This window comes from Diabrotica virgifera, chromosome 10 (genome assembly GCF_917563875.1).
Source record: "Diabrotica virgifera virgifera chromosome 10, PGI_DIABVI_V3a".
Taxonomy (NCBI): Eukaryota; Metazoa; Arthropoda; class Insecta; order Coleoptera; family Chrysomelidae; genus Diabrotica; species Diabrotica virgifera.
The window spans coordinates 79544370-79561827 of NC_065452.1; the positions used below are offsets into that span (position 1 = coordinate 79544370).

Genomic DNA, 17458 nt, shown 5'->3' on the forward strand with positions numbered 1-17458 from the left:
GTTGGTGATTGTCTTGATACCAACTGGATAATACAAAATATTTTGAGGAGCATCCACTATTTTATACCCAATCGGTACTGTCGGAAAGAACTGATGGATGATGTGAACTGGATTCCCATTTAAATAGCATCCCGAAGCAATGTTACAATCAACACATAGGGTGTTTGCCCCCCATATTTCTACGGGTTTATCTGAAACATGTGTTTGGTTTGGAGCTAGTTGTCGTGATTTAAAACCAAATAATAGTCCAATGGAATTTACGGGGAGAAAAGAAATTTCTCGGTTACTCTTAATAACAACTTTTGAAGTTGATAATTGTGGAGTAATTTCTAAAGTCGCATCATTATCAATCTTTTTCATGTTTTCTTGAATAAGCTTCGTAATATCATCCAACTCATAGGCCCCCTCAGGTAACTTGTAGCTATGGGTAAAATTTTTAAAATGCCAGAGAAAAAGGTTATTGCTTTCATCAACATTTGGAATAGTATTAAAACTATAGAAACTGGTTAGACCAATTTCATAATCAAATTCATCGTCGAGGTAAATTGGAGGATTAAAATTATAGCTCAGATTTGAAGAGCTTCCAGTAAGCGTAAAGTTTAAAGACATTTTACGCAGGCAATTAACATTATTTGCTATTTATAGTAGTTGAATAGAAAATCTAATGAGTAATGACCGCACTTGTATGAATCGTTTTGGATTTTATCATAGTTGTAATATATTTGTACATCACCATTACTTAAAAAATATTTGATTACATTTTGTGGTGGAGGCAAATCCCCATACGAATCAAAGTAAATTATATGGGATTTAGATTTTGCATAGGCTACCCAGTGTGTACCCTCACCACGTTTTGAATCTAAATTTATAACACCACACTCGTTTTTATGAATATTTTTAGGTAGCATGTCTCTCATAAATACACCTCTAAAATATGGCAATGTTTTACCATACTTCATTATATCTGTATTTGTTAAAGCGTGATGAGGAAGGTTTAGTTTTTTGAATACGGTTTTAAGTGTAATCCATACCCTTTATACGGTCTTAAATACAATCCTTTGCCTTTTTGTTCCATGGCTAAATTATGGCGTTTTTGTTCTTCAAGATTCATTCGATTAGCTTTCGCATCACCGATGGCCTTGTAAATTCCTGCACCCATTCCTCCAACGGCTCCGAGTGCGCTTAATAAAGGTAAAAGTAATGGTAGAAATCCTCCCTTTTTAGGTGCTTTAATTATTCGTTTTTTTTTATTTATCCTTTTCCGAAGAGAACCACCTTTTTTGCGTTTAAGACCCATTCCCAACTTACGTTTTCCTTTCATAGCTGTTGTTATAAACCAGGCGGCTGCTTTTTGTCCAAACGGGGTGTCTTTTGATTTCACAATATTCCACGCTTTGTTTTCTAAGATTTTATCCGCTTCGTGTCTGGTTGATAAATCACTATGTTTAGAGTATTCAATATCGTGTTGTTTACAAGCCTCGTCTAGTTTATTGATTCCCTTATCCCCCCGTTCTAATCTCTGTTGTAAACGAGTTCCTGGTCCACAATATGAATATCCGGGAAGATGTAGTTCTAGAGGGAGCTTGTTAATGAGTGAGTTTAATAACCCACGTCCTTTTCTTTTAGTAGTTCGTTGAAACTTTTTTTTCATGGTCTGCCTCTTATATATAGGTGTTGGGCTATATATACCCAAAGTTTTAAACTCATTTTCGCAATGAAGATTGAACCACAACAACTCTCTCTTCCCATTACAAACCACGACGATATTACCAAAGAGCTTCAACTAGAACATAGTTATCTTTTCAATGGGCTCAAAAGGGTTCTAATTGTTGGACCAAGTGGGTGTGGCAAGACTAACGTATTATTGTCTTTAATTGAACATCCAAATGGTCTTAGATTTGAAAATATTTATTTATATTCCAAATCTTTGTACCAACCAAAGTATATATACTTGCGAAACTTGATTGAGCCTATACACGAAATTGGGTATAAAGAATATAATGATTCCATTAATGTACCACCTCCTGATGATATTAAAGAAAATTCAGTAGTTATTTTTGACGATATTCCATCATGTGATCAAAAAATTATACAAAATTATTATTGTTACGGAAGACATAAACACTTGGATTGTTTTTATCTGTGTCAAACTTACAGTGCAATTCCAAAACAATTAATTAGAGATAATTCTAATTTACTTGTAGTTTTTCACCAAGACTTTACGAATTTAAAACATATCTTTGATGATCATGTAAATATTGATATGACTTTTCAACAATTTAAGGATTTGTGCTCATTCTGCTGGAAAGATAAACATGGATTTCTTGTCATTGATAAAGACTCCCCCAAATCTAATGGGCGATATCGGTGTGGGTTCGATAAGTATATAAGGCTGTAAAGAAGTGGTTTAGAATACATAATGGATCCCAAAGTTGCACGAAAACTGCTGTTATCGCGACAAGCATTAAAGAAAAAGTATCGCAGTTTAAAAAGGGATATAGCTCAAACTCAGTCTACATTAGAAAAAAACTATAAGCCAATTACTCAACCACTTAATGAACTTTTACACAAACTCGATACTGTTCCATCTATTAAACAAGAACCAAATATTAAATACGAACCACTCACACCAAAGGACTATAAAATACGAAAATCTAATTATCGTTTAGCATTTTCATCTCCAAATAAGAGTGTATTTTTTGAAAATTCATCTCCAAATAAGAGTGTAACTTATGAACAATCGAAAACACCTACTAATTTTGGAAATGAATCTATTATTCCGAGGGAAGTAACAATACAACCAGAAGAAACTTTTGTGTCGGAAGGACAAGCAAATACCACGGATGAGGATATTAATCGGTATTTTGAGGATACACTTAGAGAATTTAATGAGATGATCAATAATCCAGTTGTAATGAAAAAATTTTATGATAATTATACTTCCCCCTTGCCAAAGAATTATATTAAAGCTAACATTGAAGACACTGAAGGTAATTTCGACCACGACCTGGGAATTTACCACGACCTTGAAACTGAAAAATTTTCTATTGGAGATTCTCAAATTACTTTTGAAGGACCTGACTTAACTATCAACGACGTTACATATCGCGGAACACCTGGTTTATACGAGCTTTTATTTAAAGCTAATCCCGTATCGTTTAAAAAAGAAGATGTTAATGAGTATATTGATATATTACGTAGAACAAATGCGATACATAGAAACAATAATCCTGCATTACCTACAAAAAGTATTCCATCAAAAATAAAGGATAAATATAATTTTATTATTAAACCAGCTTTGGAGACTAGACCTCAACCACCTAGAACTCGTTTAAATTCGCTTCCTGGAAATATATCAGGAATAATAACACGAAACCTAGCTAAAGAATTATTGAATAAAAAAGGCGGTGCACTTTACAAAAAATATAGTGGCAAACAATTAGAGTATAAATACTTTGATGATTTTAATGAACTAATAGAAAGATTACAACTGCTCCTAGCATCACTGGCTGCAGGAAACGACGGAGTGGTGAATGAAATTATATCTATAATTGAGGAACTTCGGGAAGGTGGTATAATACAGTAATGCCTATGAATAGATTTGGAAGTCATTTTTTAAAAAGTTGTCAAACTCCTGATTTATCTCCATCACCATTATATTTTGTGTGTGATCCTTCTTCTTTCTATAGTAAATGTGTGTTAACTTTTAAAGGAACGAAAGAAACAAATTTGAACAAACAATATTATATGTTGGAAAGTGGTTTATTTTCATACCAATTTACACTAAGTGGCATTGTTGATCAAGTGCAAATTAATGTTTCAAGTGGAAATGTAATGATAACCTCTAAATCAGTTAATACAGAGTATAAATATGAGCAATTACCAGGAGTAAAAATTTTTAAAGGTGATACAATTTCTTTTAAACTAGATAAAGATTCTACTTTTGTAGTTTATATTACTCTTCGTTGTCCTTTAGAAAAAGATGTCAAACATTAAATCACAAGTCGTACACGAACTGCATAAACCGGCAAAAAAAATTTTAGACGGAGACATGTAATCATCACAGGATTAAACGATCTGATTCAAGCAGATTTAGCTATAATGATTCCTTATGCCAAAGTAAATAGTGGATACCAATATATTCTCGTTGTAATTAATGCGTTTAGTAAATTTGTATGGGCGGAACCGGTTAAAAGAAAAACAGGGACTGAAATTACTAAAGCCATGGAAAAAATTTTAAATCAAATGAAGAAGACACCAAAAAACCTTCAAACAGATTTGGGTAAAGAGTTTTACAATTCTCAGTTTCATGAGCTCTTGAAGTCACGTGGTATTAACCACTACAGCACATTCTCGACTTTAAAAGCCTCTATTGCTGAGAGAGTCATCAGAACAATAAAATCAATGTTGTGGAGGCAGTTTAGCTTGCAAGGTACTTACAAATGGGTGAATAATCTTCCTGATATAGTTAAAAAGTACAATAATACTAAACATTCAACCACAGGTGCCATTCCTAGCAAAGTTAATGAAAAGAATGCCAGGAATATAACAGCATATACTTACCTTAAAATCATTGACCCTCGAAAAAATAAATACAAAGTTGGTGATTACGTCCGAATTTCGAGATATAGAAATTTGTTTACTAAGGGTTATTTACCCAACTGGACAAATGAGATTTTTAAAATAAGAAAAGTCAAGCAGACAAATCCAGTGACTTACTTACTAGAAGATTCACGCAAAGAAGAAATTCAAGGGGCGTTTTACAGCGAAGAATTAATGAAAACCCAGCATCCTGATGTCTACTTAGTCGAGAAGGTATTGAAAAGAAAGGGTAACAAGGTGTTTGTGAAATGGTTAGGGATGGATTCTACTCATAATTCATGGATTAATAAAAATAATGTATTATAATATTAAAATAAAAAACTTTTTTACAAAAAAAATATTTTTATTTCACTTGCGTAAATAATTCAACATACACACAGTTTTTGTTTATATCTACATATTGGATCATATTTTTCTACTTACGTAGATACTTAATAGCAAAAACACAAAATGTACCACACTAAAAAGCACATTTACATATAAATTAATTTTTCCATTTGGTTGATTGTTTTCGGTTTGGATTTCTTTAGTGATCTGGTATTTCGGAAATTTGGAGTGAATTATTTGTGCAAAACTACAGTTTGGACTAAATTTGATGTGTTCTTTATACACATCATCAGTAGACAACCAATGATAAATTTCTACATGACACCAAAAGCACCTTACAATATCTTCTTTTTGTAGATAGTAAAATCCATATGCTGCTAACTCAATCGAAGGAACCAACCCCCTCCAGTTTTTAAATGTGGATAACCTTCCATAAAAACTATTCAGTTTGTCTGACTCGTCTTCTAGACACATGGTGACTATTAGTTTTTAAAAGATGTGCTCCTACATATAAAATAATTTATTTCTGTAGTGGAAGGGGTGTGGTAAATTAATATATTCAATTTTTATATAAATATTTATTTCTATGGCTTACATCTAATACAGGATTAATAATTTTAGCAAGTTCTTTTATTCTACTTTGAAATCTTACTCTGTCAGCAGCCACAAACTCCCAGTACCTTGTTCTGCAGGAACAAGTTGATTCAATGTAGTGAATACGAACATTTTCATTAAATTTGATCATAGAGTAGCTCTGGGTATCTATGAATTAACTCTAGCGCCATACCATAAGTTGTTTTATTTATATTCTTTATTGGTTCCATTATTTGCATCCCAGATTCAATAGGATTATTTGAATCAACTCCCGTCTTTAGTATTTTTAACGAGCTGATAAAGTTTTCCTTTTTCAAAGTTTCCAAAAGGTAGTTAACTATTGGAAGTGTTGTCCACAGCGATACAATGGAATTGGCACCCAAAATTATCTGTGACTCACCATTGGTAACTTTCACAACTGACATGTGGGGCAGATGCATGAACTCTAGTTGTACTTTACCATCATTAATCGATTGTTGTGGATTCCCTGCCATAAAACTGTCAATTACACTTTTATGTGATAAAAAGTTTAACCACTCGGGTTCACTAAACAAAACGCGATCTTGTTTGTTACCACTGATAACAACTACCGGTTCAAAATTTAATTCATGCGCTAGGCAAACAGAAACAAATTTTGAGTTCGATGGGTTCAGGTAAAACCGGCGTTCACCCAGGAATACGTTTCGATATGTAGCACTCATTTTGGAATTATGATCCATGTCTGCACGTCTCGGGTTCTTATACACAATAACCCTCCCCCTACTCTTTCCACTACCTCTACTTCTCGATGTTGTCTAGACACACCAGATGCGCCAGGTTGATGACCTGCTCATTTTGCATACAAAAATCTCATATATTCCCCCTCCCTATTTTTAGGATGCCAGTAGACTACCAGATGACCAGGTCGTTGACCCTGCTCATTTTGCTAGTACAATATCATATATTCCCCTCCCCTTTTTTTACTTTACTCAAATGGCGTTAATTAAACTAATTAATATTCACCCTCTTACCTAATTAATATGCACCCTTGCTAGCGGATGTTCACCTAATTAATATTCCAATCCAATGGTGTTGGCGTTACCTAATTAATATTCACCCTATTACCTAATTAATATTCACCCTAGCCAGCGGTTGTTCATTGACCCACTCCTCCGATTTGCAGGAAGGAATACTCACTACTGACTCAGAACCGTTTATAAGGATCGCGGGGAAGCGACAGGAGCAATCCCAAAAATCAATACTTCCAAGGAAGCCGAACCAGACACACTGACTCAAGAAATTTCATTAATCAGAAACCAATTAAAAGACTTAACAATGACAAAACAAATGAGGCAATCAGATTTGCTAAATCAAGTGCGGAGGTGGAACACACACTTCGACAAGAAACATTCGGATGCAGTAGACTTCATAGAAAGGATAGATGAATTAAGCCTAGCCTACGAGGTCGATAAGCAAGATCTGCTAAAAGCATTACCAGAATTGTTAGGAGACCACGCATTGTTATGGTACCGAAACAACAACAGAAATTGGGATTCATGGACGGACTTCATCAAAGATTTTAAGAAAGCTTTTTATCCCAGAGAATATTTGCTACAGCTAGAGGAGCAAATCAGAAACAGGAAGCAAAGGAAAAACGAACCAGTGGATAGATACATCACGGATATTCAAACATTGATCAGACGAGAGGGATCTTTTTCAAGAAACCAAGAACTCGACAGGATATATAAAAATATACTGCCAGAATATAAGCTTTATGATCGCCGCCGGGATTTCGAAAACTTATCGGGATTGCAAGAATTGGCCCAAGAGTACGAAACTTTGGAAGACGAAAGGACCCGAGAAAATAAAAATTTTCACGGAAATTGGAGACGTACAGACCCTACAGAATACGATGCCAAAAGGACATGCTTCCGGTGCAAGATGACAGGTCACGTCCGTAGGAATTGTAAAAACCCATGGAAAAAGTTTTGTTCGCGATGCGGCAAAGAAGGGGTCTACAGCAGTGACTGCTGTTCCAGACGTCAGGGAAACGAATAACAGACTGGAGAAGCAAGGAGTCGTCCCAGTCTGAGGAGCAGGATTCGACTCCGCTCGTTCTAGCCGTTACACAACAAGCAAGCAACGACATGCGACTATTCGCATCACTGAAAATCGGACAAAGTTCCTATAAAGCATTAATTGACACAGGGACCACCAAAAATTACGCCGGAAATAAAATAGCGCAGATATTCAAACACTCCCTACATAGTTATAACGGAAGAACTAGACTAGCAAACGGATCTTCAATGGAGCTCAACCAGAAGTTAACAATTGACTGCGAGATCGATAATTTACAAACAAGACAAACATTTATAATAATGCCAGGGTTAGCGGAAGATGCAATACTAGGAGTGGAATTCCTCAGGGAACATTCGATCGAACTTAAGTTCGATAGGGATACATCCAAACAGTACGAACAACATCAAGAGGAAACATGTAACACTTTAAAAGACTCCACTCAAAATACAGAGATAGAAAGGTTCCTAAGAAGAGAGCTTAGGGAATTCGAGAAGTTAACAGGTCCCACCAACTTAATAAAGCACGAAATAAAATTGAAGAAAAGGTGCGATCCCGTCAAACAGCCGTATAGGCGACACATTCCCGCAATGTTGCAGATCATCAACCAAGAGGGGGATAAAATGTTGAAAGAAGGAACTATCGAACCCTCCGCAAGTGGTTGGAGTTCACCGATTGTACTAGTTAGAAAAAAAGATAACTCGTACAGATTTTGCATTGACTTTAGAAAAGTCAACGAACTATTAGAAAAGGACGCGTATCCGTTACCTCGGATATCAGAAATTTTGGATAGACTTAAGGAAGCAAATTTCATCTCAACCCTCGATTTGAAGCAGGGATATTTTCAAATACCCCTGAAAGAAGCAAGCCGCCCAGTGACAGCATTTAGCGTACCCGGAAAAAGTCATTTTCAATTCAGAACTACCACGTTCGGACTGCACTCCGCCGGAGCAACTTTCCAACGACTGCTAGACAAAGTAATACCGCCCGATGTAGAATTCGCGTTCGCATACTTGGATGATATCGTGGTAATATCGAAGACATTCCAAGAGCATTTATATCACCTACAAGAGGTCTTTCGAAGACTAAAAGAAGCCAGATTACAACTTAACTTCGAAAAATGTACATTCTGCCAGCCAGAACTCAAATATTTAGGACACGTTGTGGGAGCAGAAGGAATAAAAACTGACCCGGAGAAGACCAGCGCTATAACCGAACTTGCAGCACCTAGAAATGTACGTCAGCTCCGTCGCTTTTTAGGAATAGCCTCATGGTATCGGCGATTCATAGAGAACTATTCGACAATAGCAGGACCACTAAACGTGCTTCTAAAGAAGAAGATAAGATGGAAATGGACGGATGAGCAGGAAAACGCGTTTAAGGAACTCAAAGCAAAACTTACGACGGCTCCAGTATTAGCGTGTCCCGATTTCTCAAAAACATTCTACCTACAGACAGATGCATCAAACTGCGGACTTGGAGTTGCGCTAACACAAAAATATGACGGCCAAGATAAGGTAATCGCATACGCTAGTCGAACCCTCACACCAGCCGAGACAAAATTTTCCACAACGGAAAAAGAATGTTTATCCATAGTGTACGGGATAAAGCAAATGAAGCCGTACATAGAAGGGTACAACTTCAAGGTTATATCGGATCATCAATCTCTCAAATGGCTGAAGAATCTCAAAAACCCGTCAGGTCGATTAACCAGATGGAGTTTAGAACTGCAGCAGTACGATTTCGAGGTCATATATAGAAAGGGAGTTCTGAACAAGGTAGCAGATGCTTTATCACGGCAACCACAAGGAACCCTTAATGAGGAACCAGAGCTGGAGTTGTTAGCATCGGAACTAGAATCATGCGATTGGTACGATAATTTATATAGGAATGTGCTCCAAAACCCAGGCAATTTCCCGGATTTACAGATATCAAACGAGAAACTATATAAACACATTTGGAGCAGCCGCAATTTAGCCGACCCAGAATTTAACATCCCATGGAAATTATGCGTACCAAGTTATAAAAGGAAAGAGATTTTGAAAGAAAATCTATTGAAAAAAGTACTATTGGCCTAAGATGTTCAAACAAATTGCAGACTACGTTAGAACCTGTACGAAGTGCCTTCAATATAAACCGTCTCAAATGCAACCAGCCGGGAAAATGCAACCGTCCGCTGTAGAAAAGCCTTGGCATACTGTCTCAATCGATTTAGTGGGACCATTCCCAAGATCTACAAAGGGAAACGCTTTCCTGATAGTCGTGCAAGACCGGTTCACCAAATGGGTCGTCGCCCAACCAATAAAAGTAGCGTCTACGAACTCCCTCATCGACTTTCTACGATCAAAATAATTATGCGATTCGGAATCCCAAAGAAAATCATCTCGGACAACGACGCGCAGTTCACAAGTAGCAGCTTTAGAGCATTCATGAAGTCATACAACATAAATCACATTCTGACACCACCATACTCGCCTCAATGCAATCCAGTAGAACGAACAAACAAGGTACTGAAAACAATGATAGCTACTTACGTGGAGGATAACCATAAAGACTGGGACAAATTCATACCAGAATTCTGCTATGCCATAAATTCGTCAAAACACGATTCGACAGGATTTTCACCAGCGCTTCTCAATTTTGGAAGAGAATTAGATACAACAGATGTGACAAACGACCAGGTTATACAGGGGTACGCAGAAAACCTAAGCAAGTTAGAAGCGTTAAGGGAATTGGCAAAAGTACACATGGAACACGCTTTCGAGGACCTAAAGAAACATTACAATTTAAGGCGAAGAGACTGGCGGCCACATCCAGGAGACCGTGTCATGAAAAAGGAACACTATCTATCATCGGCTACCGCAGCGTTCACCAGCAAGCTAGCGCCAAAGTACTCGGGACCATACATAGTAACATCCGTGATATCGCCAGTAATCGTAAAACTGAAATTTGCCGATAGCAGTAGCCGCAAGCAGATGACGGCGCATGTAAAATATTTAAAGCCGTGGGTGGGAGAAGAAAGCCCGGACGAGCCCCCAGAGGAATAGATGGGATCAAAAGACGGTAGACAAAAAAAAAGGTATGTTACTTCTTTTTTTTTTTCGAAGAAGAGGGGGTGTAATGATAGGCTGACGCACCGAACAAGCATCGACACTCGGAACCGTGCGATTCTCTCAAATCGCGCAGGTGCCTCCACTAAGTTCCACCTCTCCGAACCAACGCCGCCAGAGAGATATTTAGGAGCATCGCAAGCAACGATCCGTCAGTCCTGAACGACCGTTCTGGGCTCCATAACCAGCCAAGCGAAGTGAGCGAGGCAGTCCGACCTGAGTCGCGACGCGCACTGTTTTGAGTTGATTCGTAAACTCAGGCAGGCCAACTCGAGACGAGACGCACGGTGTACCGAAGTGAGGTAATGTGCGACTCGTAATTCAACGGAGGCAAGCGTAGTGAGCGAGCCCCTATAGATATAATGTATTTGAATACCGCTGTTAATTTTGTTCTTCTGTTACAGACGCCCATCCGGAGTAGGACTTCGCTGGAACGAGATAGAATATTAAATTATTATTGTGCCTTATATTGTTTATAATTTAGAATTAATAGATTTGCTTTGTTTTCAACCTGTGTTTTACTGAGTCTGTCGTCCTGAAAGAACTACCCGTTACAAATTGTAAATCAGTCAAACGACTGTTAGAATACTTAAGAGAAACCACTATTATCCATATAAAACTCAACTACACCAGTATTATACCAAACAGGATTAGGATAAATATTTAACTTATCGTTTATGGACTTTAGACTTTATAGAAGATCCTGATTTTTTTTAATGTATTGTATACAGACCAATATACCTACTTTACATAATAATGGTCTAGTAAATAGACATAATTTTCATTTCATTATGATACAGTAAACAAACATTTATTTCGTACAGTTTAAAAATCGAGAGTGACTATAAATATTATTTTTAAAATCAATTTACTGTTTAAGAAAATTGTAAATTACGCAAAAACTATGACTCCTAGTTATAGAACATCCCTATACCATTCGAGAGAGGAACCTGTGCTTAGTACAATAATTTATTAATATACATGGTGTTTTATTTAAAATAAGCATCATATGACACATTAAATAATCCAATAATGAAACTGTAAATTTTGAACACCCTGTAAATAAATGTGTAATAATCAATCATGGAATACATTAATTATAAAATAAAAACCAGACCGTACTGTCATAAGGTGACAATGTCATACAATGCCTACATCTACCAAATTAACTACATCTTTTGTTTTAAAATTGATTTACAGATTAATAATTTAAATAATTGTAAATTACGCAAAAACTGTGAGACCTAGATATAGGACATCCATATACTATAAAAAAGAGGTGAAATTGTTTAGTATAATTATTTATTAATATACATGGTGTTCCATTTAAAATAAGAATCATATGACACATTGAATAATCCAATAATGAAACTGTAAATTTTGAACACCCTGTAAATAAATGTGTAATAATTAATCATGAAATACATTCAACCAATATCCAAATATATAAATGTAAAAGTAATTTTTTTATAATTTCTTAAATAACTTGAGAATAAGCATTCTTTTAAAACTTTACATTTTAAGAAAAGTCAACATAACTCTGAACACTTTGTACATAGGTATAGGGAAGCCTTATAAAACTATACCTTATTTTTTGCGGATAATTGAAAAATGCAATAAAATATAGGGTGTTCCATAAGAAAAAATATAACTTTGATACGTCGTCATTTATTGGGACACCCTGTATATTTCAAAATAATTTTAAAATGTAGATTTTATCAACTTACAAACTACTAATTTAAAATTTTTTTCAAATCTTTTACCATTTCGCTGTAATCTTCCGTCCCGTTAGTGGTGACTCACCCTGTATATGTACAAAATTTATTTCGCCGAAGCGATGACGGTCGCGATGATGGTCGCGAAATCAATCCTTTTTCCCCATCCTAAGATAGGTTTTACATTTATTTTAAATTTAAATACCTCTACACAGTTTATATATACATACACATAATATTATAGCATAGGCGATGACGGTCGCGATGACGGTCGCGAATTCAATGCTTTTTCCCCTATCCAAAAATCGCACAATGTCCCTAAAGAAGTTTTCACTTCAAAAATATCGCTCGTCAGCAGCTAGAGATACAGGTAAAGTCAAAAGAATTCTTAGTGAAATGCTTACGTTTGGAAGGTCGAAGATTAAATTGTTTACAAATATATATTGTAAAATACTTAAGGGGTCAGTATCATCAGGTAATGAAAATAACTTTTTAATTGCATTAAACAAATCATTGGAGTCTATACCTATCCCGGTGTCGGAAAGTTGGTCGAGAACACTTCGTCGACGGAAAATTAGTAGACAACATTTGGTAGACAAACAGTTGGTCGAATGCACAATTCATCGAATGTACAATTCTTCGACGAACATTTGATGGAATGGATATTTCGTCGACAAAGACCCAAAGGGAATAATGGTGACAAATGAAAGATTATTGATTTTTATTTTTTTTCAAGATTTTGTTTAAATTTTCTTCTGTAGTCTAAAATGTTGACAAGTATCAATTAAAAGTACATATAAACTCATATATTACAAGGTATTCACACCCTTCCTTATCTGTGTGTACAATCCAAATCATTAATCCAAATGCCTCGATTCCCTAACAATTTATTTACCTCAGCAGTCCGCAAGTGCCCCCAAATTTGACTTGTCCGGAAATGCTCCGTTTGAAAGTGCTCCGACACCAAAAAGAATAACGGTACATCACTAATTAAAATATCGGTTTGTATTTGCTGTCTACTCTCCCACCGCAGCCAATTTTTCATTAAATTTAAAAATAATTAAGATTTAGAAAAAAAAAATTAACAAAACCCCCCAAAAAAAAATACATTCAAATATTTATAATACAATATTCCAGCTAACAAAATAAAAACGAATAATCCGTCGTTTGCCACCATTAATCCCTTTATTATAAAGATAATAACAATTTGTCGACGAAAAATCCATTCGAACAAATGTTCGTCGAAGAATTGTACATTCGATGAATTGTGCATTCGACCAACTGTTTGTCGATCAAATGTTGTCGACGAAGTATTCTCGACAAACTTTCCTAGACCCTACCTATCCTTATTATCCTGATTTTTCAGTCATGCTTCAAGAACAAAACAACGTTTTAAAAGATCGCTGTCACTTAATTTAAATATGTTTCGTGTGTTCTCTTTTATTTTAAAATGAATTTTTATTTTTTTTGCAAATTATTTTTCAATTTTTGACCCTGGGTTTTGACGCACCTAAAGGATGGCGCCCCTGTGTATTGCACACTTTGCAGATATGGTAGCGGGGGCCCTGGTGACATGAATGTACGTAATATGTAATTGATAATGAAAGAAAACCACACAAGATGCAATCAAATAAAATACATACAATGTTAAAATACCTACATGCAAAAGGTAACAATAAGCAATAATTATATAATACGATAAAACACAAAAAATATAAATATGTTTAAAATAAATGTCTACTATTAAAGACCCAATGTCTTTGCAAATTCGCGCACTTCGCGACGTTAAAAGTTAATTAGAAAAAGGCTATCTGATAATACCACAGCAACAATGAAAATGTATCTTTCGTACCTTAAATCTCCTCTAAGAGATGTAGAATGCAGCAGGATTGCTATAGTACTATAGCAAGGACATCACCTTCTAGCAGAGTAGCTCAAGACCGATGATTCTGGATCCCCTCGTGGGATGCAGGGTAGCCCTTTGCTACCAAGTGAAGAAACACACCTTCGCTCAACGGAATGTGCATAAGTGATCTAATTGTCCCAGCTAACTGGGATTAAATAGGTAAATTTTTAGGGGGCCTCTCGTTTGATATTTGACGTCCATATGGCTTGTCATATCGGCACTCAATTAAAGGCAATGTCTTTTCTCGCATAACTGGGAGTTTATTGCCAACACGATTTCCGGAACGCAATAATTGTTCTTACAATGATCTCATATGACATCGATATTTTCTCAATAATAATTGCTCTATGATCTCATATGACATCGATATTTTCTCAATAATAATTGCTAACCGGCATCTGGTGGTGTAAAAAACAAGGTCGTAAGTAAGAGCACATAAATATTTCACATTTCGACACCGACTGTTTTACGATGTCTGTTACAATATACGACGTATTTTAACTACACGGGGAGAATCAGAAGTAACAAGAAAGTTGCGAAACTGTAACAATACGTCAATCATATAGTGCCACAGAGACGGGCCATATAGTGCGACGCTACGTCCCTGTGCTCGGCTTAAAAGTTGAGTGGATGCGCATAATTAACAGTTACAAAACAACGGTCTAAATTGAAGTAAACCCCGATTAATCTTCAGAATCTTGAAATTGTATGTTTAAACTTCAACTTAGGCACTTGGCAACCTCAAAAATAATAATTTACATAATGAGTTTTCAATTTACATATGAGTTTTCAAGCCTCGAAAATGCGTATTTTCGCATTTTCCAGATTTTCAAATCGCGTAAAACTCGAAAAATGTAAACTTTTGAGAAACAAATTAAAGGAGACCTTTTCTGTTTTAAATGACTCAAAAAACCTAAAACAGTATTTTCTGGAGCAAAACAGGTGATCTTTTGAAATTGGTTAAAAAAATTGTTTAAACCATTTCTGCGCCAAAATTTCGCCCGGCACCCTTCTGATTTGTTTAAAGGGGATATTTTTGAATAAGAATTTGCAAAGAAACCGATTCAGAAAAGTTGTAATACAGGAGCAGCCTCACAACATGGAGTAATTAATTGAAAATGTGTCATAGTACCTACTCTTTGACCAAAATGTATCAAAATGTAGACTAAATATTAATTTTGCTATTATGATTGTTCTAAAACCAGAAAATAATTAACAATACAATGACGCAGGTAGAAAACATGCCCAGTTGAACATATACATAAAAATGATATTCGACAAATGCCGAAATTTTTAAAATGAACCAGGGTAAAACGGTGGTTGGTAATATGCTAGTATAATATAACTTCTTTGCAGTTACGTATCAGAAATCCATGATTAAGCTTTGTAACGTTGATAAAACGTTTTATAAGACTACAGATTGTTCTTCCAACGCGTTTTTTAAAAATTGTTTACTTAGCAAGAGTCTCGTAAGATGCTCCTATCTTACCGCTACCAATGTTAAAACTTAGAGAACTGTTAGATTGTGTAAAGATTTTCAATGTGTCAATTTTGAAAATACCTGCATTACAGATTACAGATCTAATTTGTAATGCAGGTAATATTCCAGCTTAGCTATAATTATCTATGGTTACTTAGTGGAGCTAGGCATCAGGTGCAGAAATTAATTTTTCTTATCAAAATTATGATTTTTAGATAGATCTTCACACAATATTTTGGAACTGAACGCATTATTGAATGCTAAGTTAATAGTGACGGCTACCGGCTACCCTAATAAGTATATCGTCCAAACATATCTCTTCTGATTATTCTGTGTATTTGTGTAATGATTCTGTGTTATGTTATTCTATATTTGGAGTATTCGTAATAATAAGTTTTTGGGGTAAAAAAGCTATAAATTGTGTTTTTATGTATTGTGTGGCATATGTGTAGTGTATGATAGACACTGCAAAGAAGCACCCTACTAAATGAAGAAAAATATTTAACAAATCCATCAGCAGAATGCAGCAGACTTTGGTTGCCAATACTTAAAGAAGAAGTGAAGAAGAAAAACATACCAACAATAGAGGATAGGAAAATGTGAAGCACATATATATCTATCATACACTACACATATGCAACACACAATATATACAAACACAATTTACAACTTTTTACTTCAAAAACTCATTATTACGAACACTCCCAAACATATAATCACATAACACATTATATATTATAATAATTATTGTACAGATAAATGGATCATTAAGCAAGAGAAGTAATTTTTTTATACGCGAAGTTAATTTTTATTCGTGTAAAATAGTGCACTTCTTATCGATATTATTTAATCCCTACATATTTCCACATGTATTTTATTTTAGACATTTACCAAAAACTTTGTTAACATATTTGTTTATTTCTTATCTTTATTGTTTAATCCCTACATATTTCCACACGTATTTTATTTTATACATTTACCAAAAACTTTGTAAATATATTTTTTTATTTGTTACTGTATTTTAGGAAATGTATGCCGTGTATAGAGAACCACAAATGCAAGAAAACTTAGAATTTTCTCAGATATGTCAAAAGGAACTACTTGATGGATTTGTAAACTGTATATGTTTTTACCTATGGTCGGGAATGATTTCCAACTGACGTTCGAAGTTTTGGCCTTAAAACTTAATCCCATTAAGTCAATTAAACATTTTCATTTGTTTGTTATTTTAAATTAGTTTTTACTAATTCGACTTGGTTTAACAGGAGCTCAGTATACTGTGATGTTATATTTGTACAAATAAAATATTCCTAGTGCCTGACAATGTAGTGTTCCGAAGTATACTGTCGATTTTATACATTTTATTTTAATATTTGACTATTTTAATGAGTGCCATGTTGTGCCAATACATTTAAATACATTTATACACTATTTATTATGCTTTTTTTTTCTTCTCAATGTATGCGGGTCGCTGTACAGTTGGCTGGCCACTGGCGTGAAAAAGGATCATAGGGGGAGAAGATTTTCGAAAAAGGTTTGGTGGAAGTAGCAGTTTTCAAGTGATTTAGATGGTTTGAAACTAAATAAAGAGAGCACTTTAAACAGTAATCAAGGAATAAAAAACGAGTTATCTGGAACATCTATTCCAATACGAAGCACACTACGTCCC

The 17458-nt window shown here is 35.2% G+C and overlaps 1 protein-coding gene across 1 annotated transcript in view; it reads left to right on the forward strand.

Annotated features, from left to right (window-relative positions):
- LOC114343637 (KICSTOR complex protein SZT2) overlaps positions 1-17224 on the forward strand; it is a 997370-nt gene extending 980146 nt beyond the window's left edge. Inside the window, exon 13 of the mRNA XM_050663023.1 lies at positions 16815-17224. Within this exon, the coding sequence (XP_050518980.1) occupies positions 16815-16949 (135 nt within the window). The 3' untranslated portion in view covers positions 16950-17224. The remainder of the gene's footprint in view (positions 1-16814) is intronic.
- The last annotated feature ends 234 nt before the right edge of the window (positions 17225-17458 follow it).